General features: G+C 36.4%; 1 protein-coding gene across 25 annotated transcripts in view; it reads left to right on the top strand.

Moving 5' to 3' along the window:
* The window catches only part of PCM1 (pericentriolar material 1), an 83,817-nt gene that overhangs the window by 27,825 nt on the left and 42,931 nt on the right, over window positions 1-13,061 (top strand). For 24 of the 25 annotated variants that reach the window (XM_053900903.1, XM_019466701.2, XM_019466698.2 and 21 more), the window contains 13 exons: window positions 88-304; window positions 2,077-2,275; window positions 3,447-3,620; window positions 4,132-4,289; window positions 4,405-4,640; window positions 5,761-5,915; window positions 6,055-6,184; window positions 7,149-7,289; window positions 7,792-7,982; window positions 10,241-10,444; window positions 11,787-12,006; window positions 12,112-12,257; window positions 12,775-12,965. In XM_053900903.1, the coding sequence (XP_053756878.1) occupies window positions 88-304; window positions 2,077-2,275; window positions 3,447-3,620; window positions 4,132-4,289; window positions 4,405-4,640; window positions 5,761-5,915; window positions 6,055-6,184; window positions 7,149-7,289; window positions 7,792-7,982; window positions 10,241-10,444; window positions 11,787-12,006; window positions 12,112-12,257; window positions 12,775-12,965 (2,362 nt within the window). The remainder of the gene's footprint in view (window positions 1-87; window positions 305-2,076; window positions 2,276-3,446; window positions 3,621-4,131; window positions 4,290-4,404; window positions 4,641-5,760; window positions 5,916-6,054; window positions 6,185-7,148; window positions 7,290-7,791; window positions 7,983-10,240; window positions 10,445-11,786; window positions 12,007-12,111; window positions 12,258-12,774; window positions 12,966-13,061) is intronic. The other variant, XM_019466705.2, reaches the window with a different exon arrangement.

Below are 13,061 nucleotides of genomic sequence, written 5' to 3'. Positions count from 1 at the left end.
AGAAAGAATGTTTATGCTTTTTTAAAATGAGAATGACACCTTTAATTGCTTTGGTCTTCTTCTTCTTCTTTTTTATTTTTAAATAAGCCTCCAACTGTTCCAGACAACAGAAGACAGGCAGAAAGTCTTTCATTAACTAGGGAGGTTTCCCAGAGCAGGAATCCATCTGTTTCAGAACACTTACCTGATGAGAAAGTACAGCTTTTTAGCAAAATGAGAGTATTACAGGAAAAGAAACAAAAAATGGACAAACTGCTTGGAGAACTTCATACACTTCGAGATCAGCATCTGAACAACTCCTCATGTAAGTAAATCTGGTTCAGCAAGGATAGGTGGAAGACCCATGAGTGTATGTGCTGGCATCTGATAGTTATTTAGTAAATACCTGGTGAACGAATGTACTCATAGTTCCTCAAGAAAATGACAGTATTTGAGGGGAGATAGGACTTGCATGGGGAAAGTTTTTAAGTTGCAAGGCAATCTGTGATGATAACAAGATAGATGGTCGATGTGTTCTATAATTCAGTAAAGGGAAAGAATAAAGTTGGGCTTTGAAAAATTGGTAGGATTTTGATTTGGGGGAAACAAAAAGAGAAGGTAACTATTAGATACTTGGACATATACTGGATTTTTTAGCATATTCACATTTTCCTTTGAAGGAACACTAATCCAAATTAGTACTTTGATTTAAAAACTACGAAACAGATTTAGAAAGTATACCAAAAAAATGAGACACGAAAAACTTATGTAGTACATAGGGTTTAGTGCAGAAAATGTATAACTTACATAGTTTATAACTTACAGGCTATATAACCTATAAAAACTTGGTAACTTTTTTGAAATATATAAACAGTCATCTTAAGTGGGTATAGTAGGAAGAGCATAGTTGAACTAGTTATACTATGGGAACCACTTTTCTGCTCCACAGATGTCTTACTCGGCCGCTCTCAAATAGTCCTCAGTTGCTGTCTTGACACCTTCTCAAGCCTGGTCCCTTTCTCTTACCTAAAAACAGTCAGTAATAGGAGCTCTAGCAAGAGAAACTGATTATTAGTAGGACCAACACCAGCTGGTCATCATTCAGCATTCCTGCTGCTCTTTACTAAAGACAGGGATAGAAGAAACATCTCTGGAGTCCCTGTTCCTTATTTTTTACCCACCTCCTATTTGTCTGCTGTCCCCCCCCCCCCCCGCCACATGCATTTCTGCCTGAAACATCCTCCTTTCTTTTCCCTAACCTTTGCCGGTCTCTCCTTTTCCAGAGTATAATCTAATCCCAATGCTTATCCTTCCTATACAGATGAACACAACTAAGAAAAATTTAAACTTTGAAAGTTGTACTCAAGGCCTTGTAGTCAGTTTTATATACATTAAAAAAGTAGCACTCTGCCTACTGATGACTCTTAAAAAGTGATTTTTTTTTCACACTGGGAAACTGTGAAAGCAGCAGCAAAAGATAGAACAGTTAAGGAATAGAGCGAAGAGACTGCTGGAAACCAGCTGTAGCAGTTGATAATGTGAGCAACAAATAATGATGGTCATCCCTGTGAGAAATGATAAATGACAATAGTTTTGAAGTGATGGAGATAGAAAAGTGCAAAGATTCTTAATCTTCATTCATTGCCCTTAAAGGCATAAGGTATCTTTGGTCCAGGTGGACAGAAAAGTAATTAACATATAGTTCAAGGACTATAGAAGGTTAGCCATCATCTAATTAGAAAATTTTATTGCTGGTCTGTATTTCATGGTATGAAGGTACTACAGTCACTTTAACCTAGAATCCGGTTTATCAGGAGAGTATACTGGTTACTTTTTAAAGTGGAGTATCCTAATTCTTGTCGATTTCCACCTTGTCTTTCCTTACTGTTTTCTTGCTGTTTTAAGTTTGTGGTGTTTGGTTAGGAACATGTTAATGAACAAGTGGCCTGGTTGCTCTGTCCTGAAGTTCCTAAAATTGAAATCTGCAGAATTTAAGATGTTAATGATATTTTACTTTTTATTTTCATATGTAAGCCAACTGTTACTTGATGCCGTATTTGTTTATTTATGGTAGCTGATCTTTTGTTTGTTTGTTAGTTGTGCCTTCCTCAGCTTCTCCACAGAGAAGTGTGGATCAGAGAAGCACGGCTGTGGCTCCCTCTGCCCCCACCGGCTTAGCACCAGTCAGTGGAGAAGCCAGTAGCCTCACGTCATCTGTTCCTTATCCTGTTGCTTCTCTAGCTGCTCAGAATGAGAGTGAAAATGAAGGACATCTGAATCCAACCGAAAAACTCCAGTAAAACATTTTTTACAAACATTGTTTACATAGATTAGAATTGAATAATGGAGATAAATTATGGGTTTTTTTCTTGAATTGTTGAAAATTCTAGAAAAACTGAATTTATTTATTATGATAAATTAGAATTGTTAAGAGGTGGTAGAAACTGTGTGTGTGATACTGCATTCTTTGAGTTGTCCAAGAGAAATGTGACATTGTAATACAGATAATTTTTGTGAGCTAATGCATTCCCATTTTCCACCTAAAAGATTAGAAATAGCTGGTATTACATTAAAATGTTTTAATATTCAAATGATTCTAAATTCAGAGTTCAGGCTCTAGAATCAGAAAGCCTTGAAATTATACCTCACAAGGAAGGCTGTGTGACCATGGACAAATAACTTATACTCATTAAGCCTCTGTTTCTTCATCTGCAAAATAAGGATAATAATATACCTATTCATAAAGGTATTTTACACATTAAAAAACATTGGCCTAGTTTCTGGCACTTAATGGAAACTCTACAAATTTAATAATTTGGGTAAACCTATTATACACTGTATAGATCTCTATATGTTTCAAATCAGGAGCCTTCTATAAATGCTTCGTAATGCCTACATCACTGATTTGCCTGAGAAGTAGTATTTGAATTGAATACTTACTACTTCACTATTGATTCAGAAACCAAATCTGCTTCAAGTGAACACTTGAAAAAAATTTTTTTTTAATGTTTGTTTATTTTTGAGACAGAGACAAACAGCATGAGTCGGGGAGGGGCAAAGAGAGAGGGAGACAGAATCTGAAGCAGGCTCTAGGCTCTGAGCTGTCAGCACAGAGCCTGACGTGGGGCTCGAACCCACCCAACTGTGAAATCATGACCTGAGCCGAAGTTGGATGCTTAACCGACTGAGCCACCCAGATGCCCCATTGAAAGTTTTTGTTTTAAAGCTTTTGTCCCTAACGTGACATTAGAAAATAGAGTGGTGAGATATTGAGTAAGAAAGGTATCCTTGAAATTAAGTTCATTACTTTATAGTCACGCCCCCTGGATGTTTGACTAGGGCTAAATTTTGTTTGTATTGGCTGCTTGTATACGAGAATACTGCATGCTTTGTTTTGCTGAAATGGGTATTTTATTGTATATATATATATATGTATATATATGTATATTTTATATTTTGTTTATCAGGAAGTTAAATGAAGTTCGAAAGAGATTGAATGAACTAAGAGAATTAGTTCATTATTATGAACAAACATCAGATATGATGACAGATGCTGTAAATGAAAACACAAAAGATGAAGAAACTGAAGAGTCAGAGTATGATTCTGAACATGAAAACTCTGAGCCTGTTACTAACCTTCGGTAACAATTTTGTTTTTCTAACATGTTCCTTCTACTTGGATATTTCTGATATGCAACAAAAAACCCTCAAAAGAGTGCTATTTGCTTTTTATTTAAGCTTTTCTCCTGTAAGTCTGCTTAAGTCTACTATTTTGGCCAGTATAATCTTACTTGCCCTGTAAAGATAAACAAATAGAGAAGCATGGAGTACAGTAGTTTAGTAAATTTGCTGTTTGTTAGATCAAATGCAGGTAAACCATAAGAAGTATCTTAATATTTTCCTACCTCTTTATTTTTAGGTATAATTTTGATTTTCTGGATGTTTTCTTTTTAAATTTCCTAATAGAAGTTTATGAAATGCAAGAGCCAGTTATTCACAGTATGAGTTTAAATGGAATAATAGCCAGTGATGATCTTAGTTTGGAATTATTTTATCAGCAGTTCTAAAACTTGGAAAATTTATTTATTTATTTATTTATTTATTTATTTATTTATTTAAATAAATAACATCAGGCTGTTTTCTTTCTTTTAGAAATCCACAAGTAGCTGCCACTTGGAATGAAGTAAATAGTAATTCTAATGCACAGTGTGTTTCTAATAATAGAGAGGGGAGATCAGGCAATTCTAATTGTGAAATTAACAACAGATCTGCTACCAACATAAGGGCTCTAAACATGCCTCCTTCTTTAGGTATGATTGACTACTGATGATAACTTTGACATACTGTTTTTTCTAAGTGTATTTTATTTCATTAGTACTGTTCTTAAGTTAAATTACTGATTTTAATTATACATGCTTCCAACAGATTGTCACTATAATAGAGAAGGAGAACAGGGGATTCATGTTGCACAAGGTGAAGATGATGAGGAAGAGGAGGAAGAAGCAGAAGATGAGGGAGTCAGTGGGGCTTCATTAACTAGTCATAGGAGCAGTCTGGTTGATGAGGCTCCAGAAGATGCTGAATTTGAACAGAAGATCAATAGACTTATGGCTGCAAAACAGAAACTTAGACAGTTACAAGATCTTGTTGCTATGGTACAGGTAAATACTGCTTGACTGAAAGAACTGTGTGTCAAAACAATAATTCTTGAAATAATTCTTGAGTCATTTACTTTCTTTTAGTGTTGGAGTTGATATCATTCAGTTGTTCAGGCACCCTCTCATGGCCTTCTATAACTTACGGCAGTTTTGTATTTTTTCTTGAACTTTAATTTTTCTATTTATTATGTGGAAAGGCCTCATGCAGCCTCTCTATTCTTGTGTCTGAACTCAGTTTCTTTGCAGTTTCTTATCCATACTAGTAATGAATTAGGTTTTTAGATAAATAAGAAGACCAAATAATACCCATTTACAAACTTAAAATTGGCTAACCAGTGTTATAATTAAGAGTCACCACTAACTCTTTAAGGTTTTATTAAAACGATGTTTCCAAAGGTTAAAGTTTCAGTTGAGGTCTTCAGAGAAAGCATGAGTAAATATAAAATTATGTAGAATTAAATGTTTTTTAAGAAAATGTAGTAGTTCACTCCCCAGAAACCACCCCCCCCCCCTCAGCACCTTAATAAGTACATTAATGTAAACAGTAGATGTGGACCTACTATTAGGAAGGTAAAAACTTTAGTTGTTTTTCCAGTAGTTAGGACAGATGTGAGATATTCTCATTAGTTTTTGTATTATGAGCTACTGGCACCGGTTTGGCAAACTGAAGACTAAAGTGAGAGAATAGGAAATTTTAAGCAAGTGACAGTAGACATTGATTATTTGAAATTGTTAATGTAAAAATTACATTTTAAGAAAAATTATTTAATATCAAGAGTTCCCAGATCCGATAGTGTGTTTTTGATCTTTTTCATATTCTTTACAAAGCTTTTCTTTGATAGCTCTGTATCTGGTCAAAATAAGAAAAGGCAACTTAATATTTGTCATTATTGGGTAATTGGCAATTCAGATTATAAATGTACCTTTTTGTTGTTGTCTTAGTACTTCTTTTCCTGCCATTGGTAGAGGATGAACTTCAGTGCTCTCAAAAAATCATGTACTTATTAATCTACTCCTTTTTATGTTACATAAATTTTACGGAATAGTGGTACTTAAGGTATGCATTGGACAATGTCTTTAGATATCAAGATTATTTTAATTTAATTATTTTCTTTTTTTTTAGGATGATGATGCAACAGATCGAGGGGTTATCTCTGCCAATACTTCAAATTTGGATGATTTCTACCCAGCAGAAGAAGGCAACAAACAGAATGCAAATAACACTAGAGGAAATACCAATAAAACACAGAAAGATGCTGGAATAAATGAAAAGGCAAGGTATGTTAAGCTCATGGCCTTCATTTAATAAAAATTGAGTGCTTTTTATATACACTCGAATGGGTACTGTATTAGATCATGCTTAATGTTATAAGATTTATTGGAGTCTGCAAATATGATAATGTTAATTTAATTATAGAGAGAAATTTTATGAGGCTAAACTACAGCAGCAACAGAGAGAGCTCAAACATTTGCAGGAAGAAAGAAGGAAGCTGATTGGGATTCAAGAGAAAATTCAAGCATTGCAAAAGGCATGTCCTGACCTACAGGTAATTAGGAACTTTTTTTTCCCATTTGTTTGAAAAAAAGATATTTAAAACCTAATGTCATTTAAAGTACTCTTTTTCTAGTACTGACGTGATAACGTTTGTATCAGTTTTATGATTAATGAAATGGATGAACTTATGAAAGAGGTTAGGGAACTACATTCACACTGTGAAAGATAGCATATAGGAGTTGACTTTGTTACTTTGATCTTTTCACTTGGACTAGGCAGCTTTAGATTCAGAACATAAGTATTAATAACTATTATATTAAAACATTCTGGTTTGAGCTTTGCCTTTAAGGGAGTAGCGTTTCCATCTTGTATTGGCCTAAAATTATATAAGAAGGCCCTTAAACCATCATGAATTATCTAAGGAAATCAATTAAAATATTTTATCTGTAGTTTGCATATTAAATAGTACTGTATGTATGGATCTTTGAACTAGAACGGAGAATAAGCAAACTTTGACCATGTCACGTAATCAGGAGTGGGAATGAGGTTGATACAGGAAGGGAACACCAGTTCTTTTTGAGATTTTTCTTAAAATGTTTTGGTTACCTTTATTCTTCAGTCAGGTTTTGTTTTCAGTGAAAGGGAAACATCAAATTATGTTTCTCCTAACCTCTTCTACCTTATCTAATCCTTTTTCCCTTCTCCATAGTCTAAATAATATCCAGAGGGATGCATATCAGAGTTGGGTTGAGTATTTGAAATTTTCCATGGTAACATTTTATCCTTCTTGTCTCTGTTGTTCCTGAGAGTTGGCTGCTAGTCTTTAGCTTTATCCTGTGTTTTCATCTTTGTTTTCTTATGTCAGGTTTTCTTTGGATCAAGATGTCAATTGAGGTCTGGTAATGACAAGTTAAAGACAGAATTAGAGCCCCAGTGAAATGGTGAAATAACTGCTTTTATGAAATTAACACAGTTGCTTTAATTCCTCATAATAGTTTTTACTAATCCTTTTTTAGCTGTCAGCCACTAGTGCGGGTAATTGTCCCACAAAAAAATATATCCCAGCTGTTACTTCAACCCCAGCTGTTAATGGAAATGAAACCAGTACAAGCAAATCTGGTTTTGAGCCTGAAGATCCTTCAGTAGTAGATAATGAGGTATTGTATATTGTACTGTTGTTCCTGAGTCTTACATCACATCTTAAAGAAGGAAAACTGAGTATCTGTGGAACATGTTTTTAAATGCAGCCTGTTTTGTCTTTTAGTGTTTTTTTTCCTTCCCAAAGTCATTAAGTTGGGATCTTTTCAAAATAGTCTTGTTCTTTATTAGCAAATATTTGGCCGAATTGTGTTTAAGGGGTAGTTACAATGAACACTAATCATTTCTGTTAGAAAGACCTATTCTTTTCCATTTTGTTTGTGTGTGATTTGTAGAAAACATCATAACTTTCTCTAAATAGTTGACGCAGTGTATTTGGCTACTACTTGTTTTTATTAAGAATTGATTGCCTCGTTTTTTCTTATCACAAAAATATTATTTTAACTGTGGATATCTTAGTGTAAAAAGGATAGAGGGAGAACAGAACTCTTTGTCTTACATTCTTTAAGGCTAAAACAAATCCAAGTATATTATACTAACTTGACTGACTTTAAATAACAGCTGTGGTCAGAGATGCGAAGACATGAGATGTTAAGGGAAGAGCTAAGACAGAGAAGAAAGCAGCTTGAAGCTCTGATGGCTGAACATCAGAGGAGGCAAGGTCTAGCTGAAACTACATCTCCAGTGGCTATTTCATTGAGAAGTGATGGATCTGAGAACCTGTGTACGCCTCAGCAGAGTAGAACGGAAAAGTAAGCGATGTTTCAGTCTTTTTCTTAACATTACCTACCTAAGGCATGTAGGATGGGCAGCTTCATTTCCCCTCTCAGCACACATCTGCTGTTTCCTGGAGGCTAGTGTTTGAGCATCACCTTAGTGGTTCAATTTAACTAAATCCAGCTGTTTCCTGTTCTAACTTCTCACAGCATCACCTCTTTTCTTTCTTTTTTTTTTTTTTTAATAACTAAGGCACTTGATCAAATGGTGATACAGATTTTCTTGAGTATATAAGCCGTATTTTCTTAGTTATGTTTTAAGCTTAAAAAAGCAAAATGTTTGTTACTTTATAGTACTTACCTATCAGGCCAGAAATGAGCATGTTTTTTTCTTAAAAATCTCCTGTCTGTAAATTTCCTAATGATTAGTTAGGAAAGGTTTTATTACATGAAACATTTAGATTTTAGGGTTTACATTTGAAATCTCCATATTTAGAATATTTCTTAAAAATTGGCCATCTGTAAGATTGGTTAGTTATCTATATAGGAGTATTCAGAGTCAACATTTTCTATTTATTTATTTTTAAATTTATTTATTTTTAAATTTATTTTATTATTATACATATATATATATTTTTTGAGAGTGAGCAGGGGCTGGGTAGAGAGAGAGGGAGAGAGAGAATTCCAAGAAGGCTCTGCACAGAGTGGAGCCCCACACGGAGCTCAAGCTCAGGAACCATGAGATCACGACTGGAGCGGAAACCAAGAGTCAGATGCTTAACCAACTGAGCCACCCAGGTGCCCCTCAGAGCTAGCATTTTGAAATTCAAGTTTGTTGGGACCTAACCTTTTGATATCCTCAGATGGCATTTCTGGAACATTGCATCAAACCTTATTCTCTTCCTCTTAGAAGAACTTTTCCTATTTTGAAGTCCCAAACTGTACTTTATTTATCAAATTATACCTACAGTGTTTTTTTTCTGTTCTGAGTGAGTAACACACATCTAAACTTCAGAAAAGTTAGATAGTTTTGATCAGCATCTAGATTTGGGAACCACGGCTCTAGAATTGTGCTTTCCAGGGCGCTTGAGTGGCTCAGTTGGTTAAGCATCTGATTCTTGATCTCCACTCAGGTCATAATCTCATGATTCATGAGTTCGAGCTCCGTGTGGGGCTCTGTGCTGACAATGCAGAGCCTGCTTAGAATTCTGTCTCTCACCCTCTCTCTCTGACCCTCCCCTGTGTGCGTTTCCCTCTCTCTCTCTCTCTCTCTCTGTCTCTAACTAAATAAGTAAACTTAAATTAAAAAGTACATATAGAGTTGTGCTTTCCAGTATGGCAGCTGCTGCATTGCCTATACCTATTAAAATTAAAAAAAAATTAAGGGTGCCTGGGTGGCTTAGTCAGTTAAGCGGCCAACTTCGGCTCAGGTCACGATCTCGCGGTCTGTGAGTTCGAGCCCTGCGTTAGGCTCTGTGCTGACAGCTTGGAGCCTGGAGCTGCTTCGGATTCTCTGTCTCCCTCTCTCTCTAGCCCTCCCCTGTTTGTGCTCTCTCTGTCTTTCAAAAATGAATAAATGTTTAAAAAAAAATTTTTTTTTTAACGTTTTTATTTATTTTTGAGACAGAGAGAGACAGAGCATGAACAGGGGAGGGGCAGAGAGAGAGGGAGACACAGAATCGGAAGCAGGCTCCAGGCTCTGAGCCATCAGCCCAGAGCCCGACACGGGGCTCGAACTCACGGACCGCGAGATCGTGACCTGAGCTGAAGTCGGACGCTTAACCGACTGAGCCACCCAGGCGCCCCTAAAAAAAATTTTTTTTAATTAAAAAAAAAAATAGCTCATTTTCTCAGTCACACCAGCCACATTTTAAATGCTCATTAGCCATGCATACCTAGTGTTTACTGTATTGGATCCACGTACATAGATCATTACTACTATTGCCGAAAGTTCTTTTGGACAGCTCTGATCTAGAAAACTGTCACTCAAGGACAAGTTAAAAATTGAAGGGCGTTTAGGAAGAATGTTCAGAGGGTTATGATTACTATTTTAATTTATTTGAAGGATTGTGTTGTGGAAGGCAGAGTAAACATATTCTGTATAACAGCAGTGGAAAGAGTACCATCCATTTTATTACTATGATTAAGTGAAATTGTATAGATCAGTACATCTATGCTTATATATAAGTATACATATGTATATGTACACACATGGTACAATGTGTGGCACATAGTAGATGGTAACGTATTTAGCTAATCTCTAGAATGGTCTCTTTTTGTCTCTTAATCTCTAGAACAATGGCAACTTGGGGAGGTTCTACTCAGTGTGCACTAGATGAAGAAGGAGATGAAGATGGTTACCTTTCTGAAGGAATTGTTCGGACAGATGAAGAGGAGGAAGAAGAAGAGCAAGATGCCAGTTCCAATGATAACTTTTCAATGTATCCTCCTAACAGTGTGAATCAAAACTCTTATAATGTAAAAGAAGCTAAGAATAGGTTAGTTTCACCATTTTAACTTTTGGCTTAATTCCTGATGTTTCACATCTTTGTGACACTAAGTGCTTCTATGATTCTCTGAACCAGCGTGGTGTTCTTACAATTCATTTCATTTCTGACACTAACTACTTAGAATTAGGGCAGATGCCACAAGTCAAGGGCTCAGTCCCACAAGATTGCCCTCATTTCAGATGCCAGTTGTAATCCCAAGTCTCCACGTGCTCACACTTCTGTCTGACTTTGCTAAAAATTTGGGGGTTCCCACAAGCCCTATTTAGGTTTCATAATTTGCTGGAACAACTCATGAACTCAGAAAAGCACGTTTACTTGCCTGTTATAAACGGTGCAAGTCAGGAAAAGCCAAATGAAAGAGGGCAAGGAATGGGTGGGGCATGGGGTCAGAGCTTCCATGTCCTCTGGGTGCGCCACCTTCCCAGCACTTCAATATGTTCACCAGCCCAGAAGCTCTTCTAAGCAGCTGTTAAGGGTTTTTTGTGGCAGTTTCGTCACATAGGCACAATCGATTAACTCATTGGCCATTGCTGATTAAACTCAATCTTTAGCCCCTCCTGTCTCTCGAAGTTGAAGATGGGGCTGAAAGTTCCAATCCTGTAAACACCTAGTTGATTTTTTAGTGACTCGCCCTTATCATGAAACTATCTAGTGCCTGCCAAGAGTCATTAGCTATGGTTGAATGAGTAGCAAAGACCTTCTACCTCTCAGGAGATGCCTAGGGTTTGGGAGCTCTATGCCAGGCACCTGGGATAAAGACCAAATACATTTTTTATTGTACCGTGAGAGTTTTGCCAAGGTAGATCCCAACTAGACTGGATCAAGATTCATAAGCTTTGATCTTTGCTCCTGTTTGGGGGAATTAAGCAAAACTAAAAATCATCGATGGTGACAAAGTCCTGTCAACAAAATATCCATTACATTGTTATTTCTAACAGTAAAATATGTTTCGTGAATAAAAGATGGTTAAGTAGTTCCACTTGATGGAATGTCATGTGGCTAAGTTTAAAGCATGAAGAGTGGAAACATGCTTGTAATAAAATGTTCATTTTGCAGAGTACAGGATTCTGTGGACACTTCTGTGTAAAACCTAAGTAAAAAAAGAGTGGAAAAAACTTACAAATGATAATTGCACAAGGCTAGAAATCTGGCATTCCCTTTCTCCCTCCCTCAACCTCCCCCTCATTTTCTATACTTTTTGAGTCCTTTGAACTTAAACTTGGATCTTAAGAAAATACTGCTCTGTGTACCACAGTATCAGGAGTTTTTTGCCAGATTTTAAAAACCAAGTAATTACATACGATGACCTAATGCTTTAAATCTGTGTTAGGTGGAAGAACAGTCGCCCTTTTTCAGCAGATGGAAATTATCGTCCTTTAGCCAAAACAAGACAGCAGAATATCAGCATGCAGCGCCAAGAAAACCTTCGTTGGGTGTCGGAACTCTCTTATGTGGAGGAGAAAGAACAATGGCAAGAACAAATCAATCAGCTAAAGAAACAACTGGATTTCAGTGTCAATATTTGTCAGACTTTGATGCAAGACCAGCAGGTAAAGTTTTACTACAAAAGTAAATTTTTTATACCTTGCTTCTAAACCATTGCCCATTTTTTCTCAAGTCATCAGTAACTGTTAGGACATTTTTTCTTTCCACAGACGTTATCTTGTCTGCTACAAACTCTTCTCACGGGTCCCTACAGTGTCATGCCCAGCAATGTTGCGTCTCCTCAAGTACATCTTATAATGCACCAGTTGAACCAGTGCTATACTCAGCTGACGTGGCAACAGAATAACGTGCAAAGGTAATCTGTGATTAGAAGCAGTAGATCTGTATGGAAAATGCTAAAACTGAGCAGGGGTTTTCTAGTTATCTTCTGGGAGAAAAGGGCAGGAGCAAAACTGGATACTCATACATTTTCAGTTCCTGAGGATTTTATAAACAGTGACTTGCCCAATGTTCCCTTTTAATACCATAGACTTTTGGTTTTAAAAATTTGTAGGATTCAACTTTATGCTTCTATTAGGTGAGTTATATGCTATGTAAATTATACCTCTGTGAAGCTTCCAGCATCAAAAATCTGTCAATTTCTTAGAGTTCTGCTTACTGTCTGATCGAAGTGACAAGTGCACTTCTTGTTCCAAAGGCCAAGTTACTGAAGTAAGCCTGCAGGACAAGCAGATGTTTGCTGTCACTCTCAAAACAGGCCATTTCTGCTGCATGTTTTGAATCACTTTATACATGTATTTTCTTTAAACCTACTTTAAACAGAAGATAATATAACTGACTTAGAAGTTAACTGGCTTCTTAAATATTTACAGGTTGAAACAAATGCTAAATGAACTTATGCGCCAACAAACTCAGCACCCAGAAAAACCCGGAAGCCAGGAAAGAAGCAGTGGTGCATCTCACACCTCTTCTCCCAGTTTATTTTGTCCTTTCAGCTTTCCCTCACAGCCTGTAAATCTGTTTAACCTACCTGGGTTTACTAATTTTTCATCGTTTGCACCGGGTAAGTGACTGAAAACTTGAAAATAAATGCAAAGTGCTTGGGAGTACTGTTTGTCTCTTGCATGGATTTTTATCTGTCCCTTCTGATGTTGCAAAG

This window comes from Panthera pardus, unplaced genomic scaffold, assembly GCF_024362965.1.
Source record: "Panthera pardus isolate Hobbes unplaced genomic scaffold, ASM2436296v1 HiC_scaffold_13, whole genome shotgun sequence".
Taxonomy (NCBI): Eukaryota; Metazoa; Chordata; class Mammalia; order Carnivora; family Felidae; genus Panthera; species Panthera pardus.
The sequence above is the reverse complement of the archived record's forward strand: the minus strand, read 5'-3'. Positions and strand labels throughout refer to the sequence as shown.